This window comes from Daphnia magna, linkage group LG6 (assembly GCF_020631705.1).
Source record: "Daphnia magna isolate NIES linkage group LG6, ASM2063170v1.1, whole genome shotgun sequence".
In the NCBI taxonomy this organism is placed as follows: domain Eukaryota; kingdom Metazoa; phylum Arthropoda; class Branchiopoda; order Diplostraca; family Daphniidae; genus Daphnia; species Daphnia magna.
The window spans coordinates 3498639-3518850 of NC_059187.1; the positions used below are offsets into that span (position 1 = coordinate 3498639).

The following is a 20212-nucleotide window of genomic DNA, read 5'->3' on the forward strand; positions in this document are numbered from 1 at the left end:
AAGAGGAATAGGCGTGTCGCGTGAGTCGACGCTGGACAAATTCAAAACTTTTTTTTTTTTTCTTTTTTTTCAAAAACAAAAGGAACTTTACATATCGAACCATGTTCTTTCAACTCCAGGTATACCACCATTTGAGGATCATTCAATCACGGGGCAGAGCGTTGTGCAATCGCTCACTTTCTATGGGTGTCGTTTTCCCTTTTTCCCCCTCATCCTTTCATTTGCTAAGTTGTTTTAACTATCCATTGTTTGCGCGCATGTGAACTGGAACAGTTCTCATCAGCTATGGGTAGTAATTATTAAACGACTTGTTTCACTGTGAATCGAGCAGATTCGAGAATTATCTGAAGAGAACTGTAGCCTTAAAATTCGCATGTTAAAATCCGAATGGACTTCGTCTCGCACACGTACGGATCTAGATTAATTAATAAGTACATGATACGTGCGGTAGGGTAATAAACAACCGAATACCAGATATACTACGTATGTGTTTCACCTCTAAAAAAGATGCGTCATCACTCGGTTTAATTGTGAGAATACCGGACAATTTGATGAGGTTCTCTTTGTTTCTCCTAATTCCGTCTACCAGGGGGTTTTCAAAGAGGCGATGGGAGTTATTACCAACATCGGCCATACCAGCTGCGTCCAGGTAAGCAAACGTCCTTGAAGCAAATGTGTGAAAGACCCCAAGTGTGTGTGTGTGTGTGTGTCATTGTTTGTGTCGCGTCTTACCAATAGTTTAGCGCTGTTCCTTTTCCCTTTTTTTCTCTCTTCCTGCGGCTTACTATACAATTGTGGAAGTCTTAGTAGCTCAAAGAGAGAAAAAAAAAAAATTGCCGGGAAAGAAGAAAAACCTCAACCAGGCCAGGTACAACAAAGTCTGCTCACAGTTGGACGGCAATCGTCAAGAAGTGCGGACGCTAACAAGGTTCCTTCACTTGTATATCGGCTCCACGAGATTTCAAACCGACAGGTAAGAAAACAAACACCTTTCAGTAATTTTTATTCATAACGTAAGTCATTTAATTGTTTGTACATTTGAAGAGGCTGTTTATTGATTCATGTATTATGCGGAATACTCGAATATTGTCATTTCTTTCAATCAATTTGTCCTCAGACAATTGTTGCACGGGATTCTTCCAATGTTGATACAACAAAAGTTGATCATTGCTTTTCAAAAAACGTACCGGTCCGCAACTTGCATTGTATCGTAACGTGTACATTATAGCGGTAGATCATTGAAAGCGTGCCAGACTGTTTCCCGTGGGAAAACGTTCATTCGAATAAGATTTCGTTTATTGTGTCCTTTCGATTACCGTTCACTTGAGCTGGCTCTTGATTGGCATCGTTTGTGAACACAAAAGTTGCACAATAGGATGTGTAAGCGTGTGCACATCGTTTCATAACGGATTCTTGAAAAACGCTAGACAAAAAAAAAGATAGGTCCTTAAACTTCGTGCAGTAGGTCCGTGAACTTCGTATGTCTACATTCACGCAAGAGGAGAATGCGTCCACTGACACGGGGCAGTGCTCGTGTGCTTTCCTTCCTCATCTCTCAAACAATAGGGAAGGACAATCTAAATTGAGGAAGGTTATTAAAACAGATGGCCAAGCATCATTTGCATGTTGTGCTGTTTAATCACCGTCGCATTCGACCGAACGACAGAATAGCCCTTTTTTTTTTTTGGTCATCGCATTAAATAACGTCATTCCACCTGGCGCTGTTAAAGAAAGTTGCTTTATTTGTTTCTCCGAGACGTTCTCCCTTTATTTTTCTGCATCTCTCCTAAATCTATGGTTCCCTTCCTGGGATGTGGTGTAAATCATCGGGCTTAAAGGTTCACAACGATGCCGCTGAGCAATTTAACGGGATATTCCCAAAGTCCGTGAAGCGCATACTTTGTAAAAGCTGTTGTCTGCGCGATGAACGAATACTATTCAAATCGAAACATTAGCGGTAACGTAACGTGCGTGAAAATGTGTTTCACAAAGAAGTATTTCTTTCAATGGTTACCACACACAACACGCCATTTGTATTTGAATTGCTGTGAAACTGGGACCTGTCATGTTTCGTCTGCTCTAAATGTTTTCCTGTAAACTAGCCAGAAACACGACACATCCCAGATTTGAAAGCAAATTTTGAAAATCGAGTTAAAAACGATTCCTTTGCGTTTCCATGTCTTGTTCGTTGTTTTTCCTTTTTTTCTTGACATGGCTAATTTATTTTGACAGCTGTTGCTTGCAATGAATATAATCAAAACAGATTGCCACTGCACGCGAAGTATATGACATCTGATTTGTTGATACCCCAGTAATAATTTGTGGGTGTCGATCCGATGGGAATCAGGCGTGGTTTTAGTCGATTTCCTGTGAGGTTTATTATTGTTTAATTTTGTTATGATCAAGGCTCTTATTTTCTTTAAGGCCATTGTGTTGTTAAAGGCGAATTATGCATAGTGTATACGTATATATACGTCGTCCATGTTTAACGCCATTTATTTTGATAACGATATTAATTGCTCTGTTCTTTTTTTGCATAACAGGTTATTGTTATAATCTGAAAAGGTAGACATGATGGCTTCCATTCCTGTAACTTTCCTTATAACAATAACAGCTCTGCTGCTAAGAAATCAGCCGGTTGTCGGTGACATGTTTTCGGCTTCAGCCGATTTGGCCAATACCTTTCGTCTTGAACAACAAGTGGTCAACGTTCTCGGAGAATTAGTGGCCCAAACGGAAGCTAAATTGGGAATTATTCGTCAGTAAGTGAAATAACATTTCCTTTAACGGAGGCCTGCATGTCCTTAATTACAATCAGCAAAAAGGTTCAAACAAAAAATTTCTTCTTCGTGTTATAGATATCTGAAAGACTACGAGAGCGTCGTCGAGGAAAAAGCGGCTAGCGAAGGAGAGTTCATGGAACGCGTAGCCGGAAATCCGATCCATGCTTACCGATTGATGAAACGGCTCTATTTCGACTGGCAAACTGTTGAAAAAGAAATCAAAACCGACAATTGGCGAAGTATTGTTATCAATCTATACGTGTGTGTGTCATGGATCAAACTATTCGTGTTTTCAACAGACGCGTTGAGACAGTTGGAACACGTACGTATGGGGGCCAAATTCCCGAAAGAAGAGGACTTTTTCGGTGCAGCCCAAGCGTTGGTTCGTTTACAAGATACCTACGAGCTAAATATGACTCAATTAGCTAGAGGAAACCTTTGGGGAAGGCAAACACGAGCGGGTAATGTTCGCCTCTTTTATTTTCAAGCCACCTGGTGCGGCAGCACTGATGACACCGTTTCACTTTTCTTCCGTAGAATTAACAGCTCAAGATTGCCTGTTTATGGGTAAACACGCCTTCAATGCCGGAGCATATGCTCGAGCAGTCGAGTGGTTCGAAGAGTCTTACATTTTGGCTGGGCAGGAAAACAACAGAACTCTAAGACAGGACCAGGTTATGGAATTTATTCAACACGCCATCAACATGGTAAAGACATATCGTTTTTATTCAATTCCATTTTATCTGCTAATGAATGTTTTTTGATGATACAGCACGACGATACTTTGCAACAGACGAAAAAACGGCATCCGATGGCTGTTCTGTCGCACACCAACTCGTTTCGATTGCCTTTGAAAGAGAAACCGGCCGGCGTTCAGCGCAGCGAAATCATCCGCAGCCGAAAGTACAACGTGGGAAAGCACATCACCGATCAAGATGACGCCACCAATTTCAACGCACTGTGTAGGGGCGAAACGCTTCTGGTATAACCGCAAATACTTTGAACATTGACGTTTGATGAACAGTACGCATCCTGTAATTTTCCTTTTCTGAAGAACGACAAACTGCTGGCGCAACTCAAATGTTGGTACGATTCCCGTCGCCAGCCTTATTTCCTCCTTATGCCTATCAAAATCGAACAGAATTCAATGGAGCCAGCCATCTACTCTTTTCACGATGTCCTCAGTGATGACGAAATCGAAACGATCAAACAATTGGCCAAGCCCTTGGTAACTCTATTTCTGTAGAAGAAAAGAAGATGAATGTGATTCGAAAAACGATTGAATTGAATGCAGTTGGCTCGATCGATGGTGCAAGGAAGAACGGGAGTCGGACACGAAGTTTCCAACGTCCGAACTTCCAAAACGGCCTGGCTTCCTGAAGGATTACATCCATTGTTAAACCGTCTAACTCGACGAATTTCGCTCATTACTGGCTTGAAAACCAATCCTATCAGCGATGAAGCTGAGCTACTTCAGGTCTTTCTTTTTAACTCAATTCGATTATTCAAATTGTTTCCTAACTCCTCGTTTCTTAGGTTGCTAATTACGGGATCGGGGGTCATTACGCACCTCATCACGACTACCTGATGAAAGGCAAAGCGGATTTCGAGGTAACTATGGTTTTTTAATTTTTTTTTTTTTCGTTTTTGTTTTTCAAAATTGTGATGCGCCGGTAGAATTTCCCTTCATTGATTGGTCACAATTATTGTACAGGCCCGTGTTCCCCCACTTTTTTTTTTTTTTTCAGTAGTGAACCGCGTTTTGAAACGAATACGTAGGCAACCAGAACAATTTCAGTCAACAATCGCGTTCACTTTTTTCATTCCCATTGTTCCCCAATTTGTTGGCGGTCACCTTGAGACGATCTCTTTTAATTGTGGCAGTGGTAACAGATTCCACGATAGCTTTTGTTCAAAGAAGCTCCTGAAAAAAGAAAAAATGAAATGTCTCTCCTTTTATCGAGTTGGATGTTTTTAGCAAAAGTTTACGAGCCATTTTCATTGAATCGGACGATACGCTTCACGATTTCTCACGATAAAATCCTTAATTCCTTTTAACGGAAGATTAAGTTAGACTGGCTTTCAAAGTCGAGACATTTACGGGGCGATTTGAAACGAATTCGCTGGCGCATCACTAATTTTCACAGCTGTTCAACTCTATTTTTCAAACTGTTTGCCTTGCACTGTTGACATGACTGACATACTTTATGCGGCCTAATGGTCCCATTTGCAGCTGGGACAGATGCCACCTCAAGAACTTGCAATGGGCGACAGAATATCTACTTTCATGTTTTACGTAAGTCGAAACACAGAAAAAAAAAACTCTGGCATATAAAATGTGATGTTTAGAAAAGGGAATAGATCAACATGTGACGGGTATAGAATTCGACTAAAAACAAAAGAATAGTTTTCTTCACTGGCAACGGGCAGTAGACAGAACGACCCTTTCTCACGCTTTTAACACGCTTCTTCCGGAAAAAAAAAAATCTGAAAAATATAGTTCTGGTCGAGCTAACCTCTTTTTGTTTTTCTGGTTGAATGCCAATGCTTCGTTTTCGCAATTTCGTTTTTTTAAATTTAGGCGAAAAAGAAATACATGCACCATCGAGAGCTTCAAGCTGGTGATCGGATTGCAACTTTTATGTTTTACGTGAGTATTACACGGTAGTTCCCCGTCGGCCACATTCCGTGTGATGTCGCATGTTTTCTCACTGTTCATGCCGCATGTCCAAAAATGCTCAGTCCAAGCTGAGAAACTATGTTACATCGGTATTTTTTTGAATTCATTTTTCACGCGCGCTCCCCCGCTTTGTTTCTTTCTGGTTTGGCGTCTCTGCCTTTGCTGTTGTATTCTAATATTAAGAGAGCCTTTTGTTTGTTTGTTTTTTTTCGCATTGTTTCTTAACGTTTTTTACGGGTTCGTTAGAGACCCACCCTTACCAATAACCAGTCAAGTTTGATTATGTTTATGGGAAACTTTATTTGGTGAGCACACCCGGTGAAAAGTACCTCAAGTCTGTTTCTATGTATTGTTCGCCAATTTATGGGGCCTTGTGGTTAGCTGTACTAGACACAATTTAGTCACGCTGCAATATTTTTAGCCGCAAGGCTCTGCCTTTTTTTTTTTTTCAAAAATGATATTCCCAATTTTTCTTTTCCCGTTTTCGCGGCTGGGTGTTCGGTAGGTAATTACACGGGCAGATGGGTAAAAACATTTGGCAGCATCGTAAAACCCACCATTTATATGTACAAGTGATCACCATTGTCATTCGATTACAGCTTAACGACGTGGAACGCGGTGGGTCGACGGCTTTCCCGCGGGCTGGCGTCGCGGTCAAGCCGGTCAGAGGCGGGGCGGCGTTTTGGTTCAATTTGAAACGCAGTGGAAAACCTGATCCTTTGACTCTTCACGGAGCCTGTCCCGTCCTATTGGGTCACAAATGGGGTGAGTCACGTCACCGATTTCTGTCCGATAGTTTTGTTTCAAATGAAATCATTTTGTTTTTGCCCAAACAGTCAGCAACAAATGGATTCGAGAAACGGCACAAACTTTCAACAGACGCTGCACACTGGATGCCAACCAATGAAGAACAGAGGCGGCTGTCGATGCGGTAAAAAAAAAAGATGTTTCGGGGGAAAGTTTCATAAAAAACCGACTACGTTATTGATATGTAAGGGTGTGGACCTGTGGTATATGGATATTGTTTTAAGATTAATTTGTTTAATTATTTTAAGATTGTCATCACGTATAGTGGTATATTATTTTTTTGAAATCTGGTTTTGTTTTATGTTGGCCTAGTCAAGAATTTAAAACAATTTTCCTTTATGCATTCCAAAATGAAATGATTTTATTGGCTCTGGTTCGACCAATGTGATTGACTTGTTGTAATTATTTTTTTTTTACTTTAAAGCACGCCACGGTTGGTGTGTGTGATTACAATAAATACACGTTACTTTCACGGTGTGTAATTATGAGAATAAACGTGGATTTTACCAATGTCATCGCCGACAAGAAGGGCCTATACAACAAATAGAAATGCGCAGCTGCAATTGAAGCAATTAAAAAATTCTATTACTGGATGATTGGCTCACCTTTGAATGAGGAAGGAAACACACGGTAGTGAGTCGTGAAGTTTTACACGCGGGATCGGGCATCCTGCGAGCGCTGATTAAAAACATGGCCGCTGGAAATATTTTCCACAGTTCGATTGAATCAGGTTTCAAGATGGCCATCAACTCTGGGGTATCAGGGTTACACGTGAAATTGATGATGGATCCCTGTTTGACATCCCCATATATTTTGTTTAAAAAATGGTGTTTTTACTCACATCGTATTATAAAAATTGGCAAAGAAAATAGAAAAACAAAACAAATACAATTGTTACCAAGGGCTCGGGAAAGAGAGGTGTAACTTGACCTTTCTCTCTTGCCAGCAGTGTCTCCACGTATATCATGTTATCATTTCCGAGGGAGATGAGAAATTCCTTGCCTTCATAATCTATTCCTGTGATGAAACAAATCGAGTTGACTTTTGCCATCCAAACTGATCGTACCTTCCATGATAATCATTCACACAAATTGCTTTTACATCGAGCAGTGTTAGTTCTATAAACATAGGCAACGAAAGCTACATCTTTCATATCCTGCATTATTATTTGAAGCGCTAAGAACGAAAGAATCAAATGTTTTAATTAATTAAAATCGTACTTTCCATATGAACGACTGCCCCGACATGCCTTTGATTCGTCAAGAGCGGTACATAGTTTTGAAGGAAAGAAAACTAAAAAGAAAATGTACGTTTCGTTACTATTCAAATGAAATTAAAAAAAAAATCAAAACAAATTTCAGGATTCATACGGTGTGAAGAGAACCATCTTCGGAGCCAATGATAAATCGATCCGGGTCGCTTTTGAGCGGTGCGACGCAACACCGAGCAGCCGGCGTAGGAAGGCAGTCCGGTTGTGAGAGCAAAGTCAGTTCAATCAACCTTGGCAGTTCCAGATGATAGTAGGACGGTTGCAGTTCTGCAATAACTGCGTACATTATAAATTATCAGTAAAAAAAAAATAAACACCTTTTCTTTTATGATATGGTCACTGAAGTGAAGAATACGGTCCGCATTATACCTTGACATTCGAGTGTGAGCTCGATCGTCACAGCCGTCCACATGAGAACTCGCCCGTCACTTCCGCTGCTGAGTACTTTGCTCCCAACCCAACACAAGTCAAGCACGCTTCCTTTATGGCCAGTGTCTAATGGAACGTTAGCTATACATATCATTTGTACGTAAAAAACGAGTAGAATTGAAACTGTACTTTGAACCCGATTTTCTGCAATGTGGCCTGACGAAGAGGAGATGCTAATGAAGCGAACCATGCCACTTTCGTCGCCAACTGCGATGAGACGTGGATTGTCAATCGAGAATTTAACGGTGGTTGGGTTGGTGCTAGAGGAAATAACAAGTTCCGGATAAGTTATGTTTTGCACGTTCCAGCAAGTGATGAAGCCTCTGTAGGTGCTCAGGTTCTGATACGCTACGGCGAAGAGCATCTGGGAACGTGACGTAGAACAATAATATCATTAATATTACAAACATAAATCATTTTTTGTGTGTGCAATTGTTAAATGAAAAATTGCGTACTCGATCTTGTGGGTTACACGCCACACAGTTGACTTTGGTAAATTGATTGTCGTCGCACCAAATCATCTTCCATTCCAATTTGAATCTTAATCCATCGTCAGTCTCCACTCTTTGAAGAGGATCTCGCGGCCAAGCGACGCCAACCATTTCGGCCCACAGAGGAGCGATTTCGATCGACGACAGAGATCTTCCTAATGACGTTATTTTAGAAACTGTTGGTGGGCTTTTTATTGCATTCGACTTTTCATCGGTTGGTTCGTCTTTTTCTACAGCTCGATAAGAATCTAACAAGAAAATGATTTTGTGATCGCCATGTTCAATGCAAAGATGATTCGAAATTGATCTCAAGACTTACCGAACAAATCCCAAACAGTTGCCTGCGAGTCTTGGTCCTGCATTGAAGAAAAGTTTGCATATTTTTGCTGTTACAAAATAATAATATAAACAACTGATTGAGCAACCAACATTCATAATCAAGGGAGCTGTTTGTTCTTTCTCCGAGATCTGCAACGCGGTGTTCGTTTGGGTGCTCTTGCAACATCCTTGCGCATTTGGATTTAAATTTTTTAATTCCAATTGATTTTCTTCTGAAATGTCAGCAGATTCCGTTATGAGACAATCACTGTCTATTTTTAACAAAAAGATGGTAGGACTCTCGACAAGCTTCACCTTAACGTTCATTGCTTAGATATGTTGTTTTCAGCTATTTAACGTCACCATGACAACAGTTCGCAGTTATCTCTACCCAGATTTGTGTGTAGTCAATGGGTAGAAGAATAAATATGAACACTACATTAACCCTTAGTTGTCCCATTGCAGTTGATCTCGATTCGTTTCTTGTTGCACAATAACAGCTTCGTTTTTGCCAGTCCTGTTGCTATGTTTCTGACGTTTTCACATGTGTATTGAAATAAAAATAACAACCTGCGTGGCAGCAAAAAGTTGTGATGCCTTTGGCGGAAACAGTTAGTAATATGAATCAGATACAACAAAGTCAAAGTGATTATTATTATACTCCAACCGAATGTTTTACGTCTTTTATTAAAATAATAATTATTATTATAAACTCTTAGCCACGATTTGATTTGTTTTGAAGTTCAGAAAAATTCGATGTTGTTCCGCGCATTCTGTTGAGCTTTTGCGTGTGAAAAGCCCGCTGTCCGCGTAGTTTAGTGACACCCAAATGGCGGATGAGGTAAGTTGGTTGTTTTTTCGCTTCACCATTGTATAAAGTATAAATACACGACATTATTTTAGTGAAATGTTTTCGACTTCGTCAGTGGTAAAAAAAATTACAGCGTAGTCTTACCTTCTCGCAATGATTCGTTGTCAAAAGTTATTTTTCTTGTTTGTGAAAGTGCCAAGTTCTAAAACTGTTGTGTTTTGTTTTCAGCTTTTGAATGACGGGGAGCTAAGCCCCGGGAAGGGAGGTACGTAAATTGTTGTTTACAAACATTTTCTGTGGAGTCGTCAAGATATTTATTGATCTTCTTTTTACTGTGTCGTTGAACAAGGTGATGGGGACCAAGAATTTGAACCTACAGCTGATATGTTAGTTCATGATTTTGATGACGAACAAACCTTAGCTGAAGAAGAAGCCATAGCAAGTGCCGGTGGAGAAGATCCGCAAAATGAGTTAAACAACTTGCAAAAAGTAATGACCTTTAACAAATAGAGATAGTGGTTGATTGTACAACAGTGAAACCTGTTAACCCCACTGGTTCTTGGTTAATCGCTAACTGTCTTATCATGCTAAACAGCCACCTGTCCATACTCAGCCAAATTTAGCCCTGACTAAATTGTCTTCTACGCAGGAGTCAGATATGCCTATTGAACAGCTACTCGCACTTTATGGCTATGGAGACAGAGGTAGTGGCAATGGAAATGGAGAAGTAGCAGCACCAACGGATGCAAGACTACCCGAAGAAGAATTGGATGAGGAAATGGAAGAAGACGATGGAGAAGAAGAGGAGGATAATGACGATGATGAGAGTGTAGAATCTGAAAGTAGTTCTTCGGGAAATGCAATCTCTGCTAATAAGAAGGACCTGCATGCGGAAGATTCAATAGCGCATCCATGTGAAGAAGCAGTTCATCCTGTCAAGAATAACGTTGATATCAAACCCCGCTCCGACCTACACCTTATTTATTCGAACGAAGAAGGTAATGTTCCCGAAGCAAGACTGCTTCGATCGTCAGGAGCAGCCGGTGCCACTGCATCGGATGAAGAAGCTGACGAAGAGGATGACGTTGATTATGCACCAGGAGAAGACGAATGGCGAAAGGTATTGAACATTACACTGAAATGCATTGATGCGTTTTAACGCGTTTCTGGTCTCTTGTCAGACGATCATGATCGGCTCAGAGTACCAATCCAGCGTTCCCTCTGGATTGAGTCCTTACGACAACCTCCAAACGGTGCCTTATGAAAATGAAGACAAACTATTATGGACTCCTTGGGTCCTTGATGACACTGTCACGGACGAATATCTGCAGCGCTGCGCTCAAATTCAACAGGAACTAATGAGGAGTAAACTCACTTCATCTACTACCCAACCGCTGCAGACACTTGCTCTACTGGCTAGCCTACCCATGGGGGCTCACACAAGAGATGACGAACAGGTAATGTAAAACACTGAGACCATTTTCTATTTAAAAACAGACAGACAAACAAAAAGTAGTGGGCCTTGTTGTATTCACCGTTGTGTTAATTTCAAACAAATTTGGAACACGCATTTTTTTTTAGGCATTGCATCAGCTATTGCAATGCGGACACAACGTCGAAGAAGCCTTGCGAAGACGAAAAATGAGCAATGTGACACCATGCGACACGGTCTCCCTGTGGTCGGAGGAGGAGTGTCGGAATTTTGAATCCGGTCTGCGCGTATTCGGCAAAGATTTCCATCACATCCAACAGCAAAAAGTGCGAACGCGTTCCGTAGGCGAATTGGTCCAATTCTATTACTTGTGGAAGAAAACGGAGCGGCACGACGTGCTGGCCAATCGGGCGCGACTGGAAAAGAAAAAGTATGCCCTCCATCCGGGTACGACCGACTACATGGATCGTTTCTTGGACGAGCAGGAATTACAAGGTACAACCGCTGCCGCCGCTCCGCACCACTTCACCCGTGAGCGGAGTAATTCGCGCAGCAGCTCGCCCAATGTCCATTCCTTGATTTACGGAGACCCCAAGCGATTACGGGTGACGGCCACGCCACCTGCTGGTAATGAAATGTGTTTATTATTTTTTTTTTTTGAAATCTATTGAGTTGTTCAATCATTTGCGATTGGATTGAACTCGATTGCCAGCAGGCGGTGAGGATGGCGCTCCAAATGGATTACCCGTGGCTGGCGATGAGGCGGGACTTCTTGATGGAGCGGACGAAAGTAACGGACAAGTCCTAAGCGCTGCCGCCGCTGCTGCCGCCGCCGCCGCTACTGTTCTCCCTCCTCCATCAGATGCCATGACCGCGTCCAACAGAGACTTGATGAGCTGATTCCTACCCGTTAACAATTTTTTTACAAACCACCTTTTTTAAATTATTCCTGTTGCACTCGATTCCACCTCGTATCTCTCCAGTCCTTTTCTATCTGTTACTTTCGTAACACGTGAAGAAAATCGCAAAAAAAAAAATTAAATGAAGAGGAGATTATTATTTTTTTTTTTTTAATAGTTGCATTGAAACTGAAATTGGGGACCTGCTGCTGTTCAAACTCACCAGCTGATTCATTTTGAATAACAAATAAGAGGCTCTAGTGATTTTTCTTCTTCATTCAGTTTTTCGGTGACGTCCAAAGCGATCCGTCATCATTTTAGCCGTTGTGGGCTTGTTTTTTTTTCTTCTTCTTCTTCTTTTTTTTTTAATGATTGTTTTCTCTTTTGTTTCGGCTATTGCAGTCGGATGGTATGACCCGAGTATCAGTGTTTCTCTTGTGTGTGCGTGTGCGTGTGGCCGTAAACTTCTCATTGCCACCTTCGCTCTCCCCCGTCGCTCCGTTTGACTTCGATTTTATTCCATGAAATTTTCCTTTTTTTTTTTTTTTTTTCTTGTTCTTTTTTTTTTTTTTGGGGGGGGAGCAGTGGCACAGCAGGAGGATGGGCTTACCATGTAAATTGGTAAAGATCATGCCATGTTGGTATTGGCGAATCGTATAAAAATAGCTGACGTCTCTCTCTTTTTTTTTTTGTTTGGTTTTTTGTTTACCAGCGTGCAACAAACCCTAATACAATCGAAATTAAATTTTTTTAAAAAAATAAATAACAATGAAATCGATGCATCTCTTTTGACTTACGTCACGTGATTGCGCTTGGAGCAATTAGTTTGGCTGTGTCTTTGGTATTTCCTTAATTAGTAACCGGCAACTCGGGGGGGCAAGAAACGAAACGAAATGGGCTGGCCGCAGACAACACGGCAACAAATCGCCGTGTTTTCTTGGAACTGAACGTGCCGACCAAGGCGGAGGAACGAAGTGCAAATGAGTCTTTGTTTGATTTCTTTTTTCTTTTCTTTTCTTTTTTCTTTTTTTTTTCCGGCTACGTGGAGATGGGCGCGCGTGGCGTTTGGATTTGTTAAGAACCTCGTCACAAGTCGTTTTTCTTTCAGCTGGCCTCGAGCATGTTGCCGGCCGCTTGCTGCTGCTGTTCCAAATCGCGGACGCGACCCCAACACCTCATCAAGAGGCCTCTGGTGGTCTGCAGCTCTTGCATCAGCCTCTGCCTATTATAGACGAGTGGCAAGTAAATGAGAAATGCTCCGTTCGAAACAATTAATTAAGGGCGTGAAAGAGGCATCCCATCATCCATCTCATTGGGGGTCAAAGGAGCGCCGGGGTTGCCGGCATGTCGTAAAAGAAAAAAAAAGGCCAACAAGACACACAACCGAAAAATAAGAAATCAAACAAAACCAAAACCAAAAAAACCAAAAAAACAGGGTGTGTCTTGCTTACTTGCTAATGGACGCTTGCAGCAAACCTTGACGGGCAAGGTCTAACTCTTCCTCGGCGTACAAAAGCCTCTGGTCGAGCCTTTGGAGACAGCGACGCACCTGATCCAGTTCCACCTGCGTGAAAAGCAGTTCGGTCTGCGTCTGGTGCAGCTCGGCCGTTAACCGCCTCAACTCGGATTGCCGTTGCTGAAGAATGCGGCCGAGATCGCGCATATTCCGCCTGTGAACGAACTTTTTGGGTCCAACGCAATCAAAGAGAAACATTACAATCAAATTCCCGACAATGTTGTCGTTTTTTCTTAGGAATGTAGGGCGGGGAGGGGAATAGTTCTTGTTTTAATTTAAAGGCTAAACTGACAGGCGATGTGAACGGAGACGTCGGTTGCGATGAGGCGATGTCGCGCAAGTCCTCGATCAGCCGATCCAGTTTAGCCGTTTGACTGGCTCCTACATCCTCCTGCTGTTCGGCCATTAGACCCCACTCGTCCAGCGTTTGAAGTTTGGCTGCTTGTAAAAAGAAAAGAAAAGAAAAGAAAACAAGAATCAGAAGAATGTTAAGGATACAAAAATCGAAGATGTTTTTTCTGTTGTTGCATAACAAATGAAGAAGAAGGACACACTCTACGCTGTTTTTGAATACACATTATCGTGAAGGGATTGAATCAACGTCCATACATATGTTTATTGGTCGATAAATCAAGCTGCTGGATGACCGTCTCTTTGACTGTGGCCCCCACCAGGGCCTTGATTTTTCTTCTTCTTTCTCTCTATATGTTGCTTGAAACAAAAAAACAAGAGAAAACGGCTGAAGCAATGACAACGCATCGGTCTCCATATACGGACGAGTTTGAAAATGATTATCAGATGGGCTGATCGGCGCGGTCAGCTAGAATTTATGACAGCCAAGGCCGGACAAGGGCTTTCTTTTTCTTTACAAAAGAATACGTATGTACTGTATACATTTCTTGTTTCTCTGCTGAAAACAACGAAGCCAGCGACCCACAGCACGCCGCGTGTCTAAACGTGTTCCTATACGCCGCTCAACGTGGTGCGCACCTCGTGCGCTTTGACCTCTGCCGTCTAGAGATAATGAGGCTGCAGTATTTTGTCAAGAGAGTCGCTGGGTGGGTGGGTTCGCATGCTTTGATCCGGCCAAGGCGGAAGGGCAGGCATTCAAATGAGCACATCGCGCCACACAAGGGCCTAGTGTCTAACGACCAAATAAGGCGAAAACGTGCAGCAAGCCTCACGCTAACGGGCACGACCGAAGACCCCAAAAGTCCGATGCAAACAATCGGCCAGCTTCTTCTATATCTTTTTATTTTGGACGTTAGAATGAAAGAAAAGAAGGAAAAAAGATAGGAAGAATAATGAAAACATGATTGTGCATGACTCGCCCCTTTTTTTTTTGTAGATGGCCCCCTCGTTTTTTTATATCCTTATGTAAGCTTGCGTATCATCAGATAGTAAGACGTAACTAAAAGAAAAAGAAAAAAAGGTGGCACACGCCTAGTTTCGGATTACTCTATCTTTTTGCAGACGCGACCAACACGCTACGTAGCGTGAATTCACGCTCTTGCACGAATTCCAGCTCTCCTTATTATTATTATTATTTTTTTTTAAAAATCTCTTCAGCCCCCATTTTGTGTGTGTGTGTGTGTAAAACTCGTTTCTCTACATTTTCTATCTGGTTTTTTAGTTATGATTTAATTTCCTTTTTTTTAAATTTCTCTTTCCTTTATTGATAATGCAGTGGGCATTCCATGATCGAAGTTATGCGAAGAAGATGAATTCACGCTTGTTGGGTGATGGACGTGAACGTCCGCCATTCCGATGACGGACGAGAAAGGACTGTGCACATCGGGAATTCGTTTAAAAGAAATAAGCAATTGCTTGTCGACAAGGTTGGGCCACGTTGGCGCCTCTAGAAAAGAGGCCAACCTTTTTTTTTCGAAATTCAATCTATGATGCCTTTTTTTTTTTACTTTGCGTTTCGCTGTGCTGAGAAGAGATGACCACGATGATTAGAGCGGCAGATAGGCAACAGTGGCTCTTTGTGAAAGACATGGAAACGATGACCGAAGCGCGGCATCAATGTATTAAGATTTATGACGGGCTATTTCCATGCAAAACGACCGTATTTAGCAGCCGGGGAGAAGAGAACAACGAAAATTGAGGGACACGTTAATAGAAGCGGCGGTATTTTCTCTTCTTCTTCTTCTTTTTTTTTTTTTTTAAATAATTCCATTATTTATACTAGCACATAGCTTACTATTTTGTTACTTCCATTTGAAGTCGAGTATTTTGATTTCCATGTGGCAACACACACAAAAAGTCGTGATCCTCCAAGTTCGTGATCGGATGCCCACCGAATACTTGCCGTAACAATTCAACAGTATATAACAAGGCAATTCAACATCAACAATAAACTCCAACCTCCCCACATCCTAAAAAGAAGCATTTAACAGAGAAATAGGACAATTACCTTTGAGTAGAAGATTCTCTTCTTCGGACAGTCGAAGTGCGGCGTTCAATTCACTGGCCAAATGTCGTAGAGCGCCCATCTCTTCGTGGTCCATTTTATCGGCTGTCTGATGCTGTTGGTAAGTCGATGGGGCGGCAGCCGTCGCCGTCATACGGAAGCCGTTGGCACCGTCTTTGTGCCGTTGCGTTCGCCGATGATGCGACGCCAATAAAACGGCCGGTTCAGCCTCGACGACATCGGGAAACCGCGGAATAGGCAGCGAAGAAGGGACGGCCATCATCGGTGGTCCTACCGACGTTTCGGCGCCTAAATTCAAATCGACGGGCGACGTCCGTCGCACGCTGCTCGTGCTGCTACCGGAGAACAGTTGACCTGGCGATTCCTTGTTGTGGCCGCCACTCATCATGCGACTCCCGCTACTCGATCTCTGACTCGAAGACGACCGCCAAGGAAAGAGCCGGTTCAAAAATCGTGTCCTCTTTCCGCTGCCTGGAATTTCGATTCGAAAGAAACAAGCCGATTAGGAAATGCCAGCCAATTTAGAAAGAAATGGCCGTCGATCGGGAATTCAATTTAGAATGCCGCGCGTGAATATCGCTGGAATTTATGGGCACAATTTAATAATGATATACAGCCGAGCATCGTCGTTGTTGAGCAAAGAGTTCAAGTTTAAAGGCTACAACGAATGTGGAATGAATACAAGATACGCGAAACTCTTGTTGACAATGTTTACATAACAAGACGGAAGAACAACAGCCATATATACGAACCGGAAGAATGTTGATGGCCAGAAGCCATTTGTCAGTGGTATAATGTTTGCTTTTTCTTTTTCTTTCTTTTGGGTGTTTTTTTTTCGGAGTGTGGAGGGAAAACACACAACAACAAAAAAAAGGAAGGCCAGATGACTCCAGACGACGGGAAACGGGACGGCGCAACAAACAGTTCACTGTCCTTCCCCTTCACGTTTCCTACACGAAAAACAACCGTCAAATCGTCAATGTTGTCTCTGTTCTTTTCTCTCTCTTGATTTGTTTTCACTCGGTTTTTTTTCGTCTGTCCTTTTTTCACAGTCCCTCCTCCGTCTCCATCCGAAAATTCCGTGGATTTTTATTTGTTTCGTGTGTGTTTATGGTCCTCTTTATTTTCTTTCTATGTTTCCTTCCTGCTTCGTTTCCGATTTGAAATTGACGTTTGTCACCGTTGGCTTATGGCTTTCTCGTAGGCACACGGCGATCCAACGTTTGCCTTTAGGCGCAAGATCGGAAGCGTCTGTCAAACTGGTTGCATTTCCTTCCGCAACTCGGCAGATGTTGACGAGAATGGGGCCATGAGTTATCACCGTCGGTGCACCAGCGCTGGCCGCTTTCTTTCTAGAGAACCTCGGGGAAAATGAAACGAAGAAGAAGAGGCAGGTCGATCAGCAGCACATTCTTCTGCGAAGTGGCGGCGCCGCGTTCAACAGCCAAAAATTCTTTTCTTCACTTCAAAGTTGTTGATGTCCGTCGTCGATCGCAGCTTCTCCTGTTTTATACGCCACCCCAAAACGAAAATAAAATTTAAATTTAAAAAAAAAAAAGGTTAAGAGAGAAGATGAAACACAAAATATCAATAAACAAAAGTAACACTTTTAAAGGCTTTCGACTCGTCCCCTCCCTTCATCCATAAACGAAAATTCCTAAATAAAGATGAGAAGGGTAAAGAAATAAGAACGGTCGTAAAGCTGTGGGTGCGTGCCTTCCCCCCCTAAAAAAAAACTGAACTCTACTAACTGAATGGTATATATATATATTATAGGGGTTTGTCTGTTTAGTGTAACAAGTTAGAAAGCCGGGCAAAGAAAACGAAGATATCGCTGCAAGATGGCGAAGGAACGAAGACGGGGAGTTCAGTTTGAAGTGGGGGTCTGCCCATTTCGAGTTGAAAATAATAACAATAAAAATAATAGTTTTTTGAGAAAAAAAAAGGAAAAAGGGCTATGAAAAGCGTTCTGTCGCTGGTAGGCTCAATTCTATGGTTGAGTGGGCATTAAATCGCTCCACCCAACCATCACTTCACAGCTGTACATATTCTTCAATCATCAATAGCGTCGTCAAAGACACACACGAAAAAGAAGAAGAGTTTTTTTTTAAACATCTTTAACGCTTTTGCTATCGCTTTTTGGCCGGATGTATATGGCACTTTTACTCGACTGTCATTTCAAAAAAATATTGGATAGAAAGTTCACTTTGAAAAAAGAAATAGAAAGTCCAAATAAAAATCGACTTGCAAAACTAGAAAACGATTGTGATGAGACAATTGTTTGTGACCGACTACCATGCGATGCGAAAGTTCTATATCTTTCGGCTTAAATGCTGGTCGTTCATCCAACATGCAATGCCGCAAACACACATACACCCTAGCGGAGAAGTAAAAAATAATTTAAAAAGACATTAATGAATGATCCGAGGACGGGAAAGAGAACCGGCCGTCCATAGGAATCAACGATTAACAAACGGAAGTCTGTCATTAGTTACGAGGGGGCGTCTCTATAAAGAGATTAATGCGGCCCGTATATAGAACGTTTTCTTTCGAGTGCGTAGGCATGTGGTGAAGAAAAATCGGGACCATACGCTCAACGCAAAAAAAGAAAAGTGATAGTCGGTTGTGTGTGAAAAATGGAAAAAAAAAAAAAGAATGTGAAGGCTGTTGGACTCGTTAACTGCAAAGCTCAGAAAATAGGCTTTTGTTTGAATTCACATGCAATTCAAATAAATAGTGGACGCTTACCGGTACCCGCAGCATCGCCTTCGGTCGTGTTTATTTTCTTTCTTGATCGTCTGTTTTCTCCTTTTGAACGGCAATGTGTGTGCAAGATGGACGTCCACTTTCACGAATTCTGACCGCCGAGCATCGACTTGTCGGCGGTGCGCTACAGCAAATACAGTCGCACATGCACGCCAAGAAATAGGCCCATGCACAGTGTGTAAACTAATAAGCGTATATAGGAAACGCCCGCGCAGACCCCACCAAACACGCACGCACACACGCCAATTACGTCGCCGCCAGTGCGCACTTTCCCTCTTGACAATATCCCGCCTGCAGGCGTAGTTTTTTTTTTTTTTTACAACCCAAACGTCTATTTGTTTTTTGGCTTTTTTGCTTGTTTCGTTGTGTGATCAACTTTCCTCTTTGTCGTGTTCTTCTTCTTCTTCTTTGCGGACAATTTTTGGGGGTTTTTTTGTTGTTGTTGTTTTTCTTTCTGAAGCAACACAATTAAATTGAAGTGAAGATCGTGCACAGGAGAACGCCCATATTGCCGAGATTCGTTCACAGTCAGCTGCTCTCTACTCTCTCTTTCATTCTCTTTTCTCTCTCGCTCTTATACTCTCTCTCTCGTTGTCCTTTTTTTTTCTTTCGCTCTTTTCAGTTAAGAGTCACAGATACACAAATGAGATGAAGGGAACGAATCAAAAAAAAAAAAAAAAATGAAACGAAGATCAAATAGAAAAGAGCGTGATTTCAAAGCGGCCCGACGGGAGGCAGCTTCGCTCCTCGACTGCCGAATAGTGGGACCGTGCGTTTGGAGGTGATGGTTTGTGGCAGTGGCGGTGTTTCTTTTTCGGTCCGTCCTCCCGTTTTCTATGCGTACACGCTTGTGCTGTGTTGACTTTGAATGGATTTTCCTCTCTCTCCTTCTCGTTCAGCGTGATACGCGTATAGCCCACATAACGGACCGCCCAGTTGTTTTCTCATTCTCTCTCTCTCTCTGTGTAGTATTCCGTTCGTTCTCTCTCTCTCTCTCTCGCCGTATGCTGGCCGCTATAAAAGTTAAATGCAGTGGAAACACAGACATAGACCGGCGGGTACACCGTAGGGCCACTTGAACCATCCGACACGGCCCCGCTTTCACGCAAATTTCGCTAGTAATGTTGAAAGGTATGCAACTGACACTTGAGAAGGACTCGGTATAACTTTGTCAGAGACATACACACCCATAAGAGAGAGTGGCTTGTCTGAAGATGCACTCAAGGCTAAAGTTGCAATATGCTTAAGTCTCGCAGCTGAAATATACGAAATGGTTGGCGTGAGGCCCGTCTAGGTCACGCGTGAAATCGCCAACCAGAAAAAAAAAATAAATAAAAAATTAAGCGACCTCCTTCCTTTGTTAAATCTCAATCGACGTGCACGTTAGTGACTCGCAAGCTATTTCGACATTCAAAAAGAAAAGAAAGAAACGAGTCCTGTATTTGTGGCGTCTAAAGGAAGCACTCCTTCTTCGTTATATCTGAGCCTGTCAATACAGCTGTTTTAACTCGTCTCCCGTACGCGTGTATTGCGTGGCTAAATTGGAACGAGTTTGACATGAAAAGAATCGATT

General features: G+C 42.3%; 4 protein-coding genes across 13 annotated transcripts; 2 read left to right on the forward strand and 2 right to left on the reverse strand.

The window, feature by feature from the left end:
* The first annotated feature begins 79 nt into the window (after nt 1-79).
* Nucleotides 80-6752, forward strand: LOC116924498 (prolyl 4-hydroxylase subunit alpha-2). Of its 6 annotated transcripts, none has more exons than XM_032931016.2 (13): nt 80-973; nt 2544-2762; nt 2859-3022; nt 3083-3244; nt 3321-3490; nt 3556-3765; nt 3838-4011; nt 4078-4260; nt 4320-4394; nt 5017-5079; nt 5365-5433; nt 6063-6228; nt 6300-6752. In XM_032931016.2, exons 2-13 carry the CDS (start codon nt 2572-2574, stop codon nt 6368-6370), a joined length of 1698 nt encoding a protein of 565 aa, XP_032786907.2. In that variant the 5' UTR covers nt 80-973; nt 2544-2571; the 3' UTR covers nt 6371-6752. The 6 variants fall into 6 exon arrangements, with proteins under 6 accessions (XP_032786907.2, XP_032786911.2, XP_032786913.2 ...); XM_032931018.2 differs by lacking the exon at nt 80-973 and adding an exon at nt 2101-2374; XM_045175560.1 differs by lacking the exon at nt 80-973 and adding an exon at nt 2437-2458.
* LOC116924501 (dynein axonemal intermediate chain 4) lies at nt 6662-9355 on the reverse strand. Its single transcript, XM_032931028.2, has 10 exons — nt 8890-9355; nt 8780-8816; nt 8425-8708; nt 8099-8333; nt 7910-8035; nt 7641-7816; nt 7491-7563; nt 7169-7287; nt 6876-7061; nt 6662-6802 (listed from the first exon to the last, which is right to left on the reverse strand). Exons 1-10 carry the CDS (start codon nt 9103-9105, stop codon nt 6740-6742), a joined length of 1515 nt encoding a protein of 504 aa, XP_032786919.2. The 5' UTR covers nt 9106-9355; the 3' UTR covers nt 6662-6739.
* Nucleotides 9356-9516: 161 nt separating this feature from the next.
* LOC116924500 (mesoderm induction early response protein 1) lies at nt 9517-12698 on the forward strand. Of its 5 annotated transcripts, none has more exons than XM_032931026.2 (7): nt 9517-9619; nt 9818-9854; nt 9939-10078; nt 10185-10709; nt 10771-11046; nt 11171-11648; nt 11734-12698. In XM_032931026.2, the coding sequence occupies exons 1-7, from the start codon at nt 9608-9610 to the stop codon at nt 11919-11921; spliced, it is 1656 nt and encodes a 551-aa protein (XP_032786917.2). In that variant the 5' UTR covers nt 9517-9607; the 3' UTR covers nt 11922-12698. The 5 variants fall into 5 exon arrangements, with proteins under 5 accessions (XP_032786917.2, XP_032786915.2, XP_032786916.2 ...); XM_032931024.2 differs by lacking the exon at nt 9517-9619 and adding an exon at nt 9639-9706; XM_032931025.2 differs by lacking the exon at nt 9517-9619 and adding an exon at nt 9641-9706 and having other exon boundaries at nt 11737-12698.
* Nucleotides 11103-19389, reverse strand: LOC116924506. Its single transcript, XM_045175564.1, has 9 exons — nt 18622-19389; nt 16626-17376; nt 15856-16344; nt 13729-13874; nt 13372-13601; nt 12718-13142; nt 12144-12645; nt 11767-12015; nt 11103-11645 (listed from the first exon to the last, which is right to left on the reverse strand). The coding sequence occupies exons 2-6, from the start codon at nt 16651-16653 to the stop codon at nt 13025-13027; spliced, it is 1011 nt and encodes a 336-aa protein (XP_045031499.1). The 5' UTR covers nt 16654-17376; nt 18622-19389; the 3' UTR covers nt 11103-11645; nt 11767-12015; nt 12144-12645; nt 12718-13024.
* Nucleotides 19390-20212: the final 823 nt, after the last annotated feature.

Coding starts and splice junctions, on each gene's coding strand:
- LOC116924498 (XM_032931016.2), top strand. CDS start 2,572: ATGATGGCTTCCATTCCTGTAACTTTCCTTATAACAATAACAGCTCTG. Junction 3,023..3,082: donor CAAAACCGACAATTGGCGAA/GTATTGTTATCA, acceptor TGTTTTCAACAG/ACGCGTTGAGACAGTTGGAA. Junction 4,012..4,077: donor AACAATTGGCCAAGCCCTTG/GTAACTCTATTT, acceptor AATTGAATGCAG/TTGGCTCGATCGATGGTGCA.
- LOC116924501 (XM_032931028.2), bottom strand. CDS start 9,105: ATGAACGTTAAGGTGAAGCTTGTCGAGAGTCCTACCATCTTTTTGTTA. Junction 7,288..7,490: donor GGCAGTCGTTCATATGGAAA/GTACGATTTTAA, acceptor GTTTCATCACAG/GAATAGATTATGAAGGCAAG. Junction 6,803..6,875: donor GTTTCCTTCCTCATTCAAAG/GTGAGCCAATCA, acceptor TTTGTTGTATAG/GCCCTTCTTGTCGGCGATGA.
- LOC116924500 (XM_032931024.2), top strand. CDS start 9,686: ATGTTTTCGACTTCGTCAGTG. Junction 9,707..9,817: donor TGTTTTCGACTTCGTCAGTG/GTAAAAAAAATT, acceptor TTTTGTTTTCAG/CTTTTGAATGACGGGGAGCT. Junction 9,855..9,938: donor GCTAAGCCCCGGGAAGGGAG/GTACGTAAATTG, acceptor TCGTTGAACAAG/GTGATGGGGACCAAGAATTT.
- LOC116924506 (XM_045175564.1), bottom strand. CDS start 16,653: ATGGCTTCTGGCCATCAACATTCTTCCG. Junction 16,345..16,625: donor TGGCCATCAACATTCTTCCG/GTTCGTATATAT, acceptor TCGAAATTCCAG/GCAGCGGAAAGAGGACACGA. Junction 13,143..13,371: donor CTGCAAGCGTCCATTAGCAA/GTAAGCAAGACA, acceptor CGTCTATAATAG/GCAGAGGCTGATGCAAGAGC.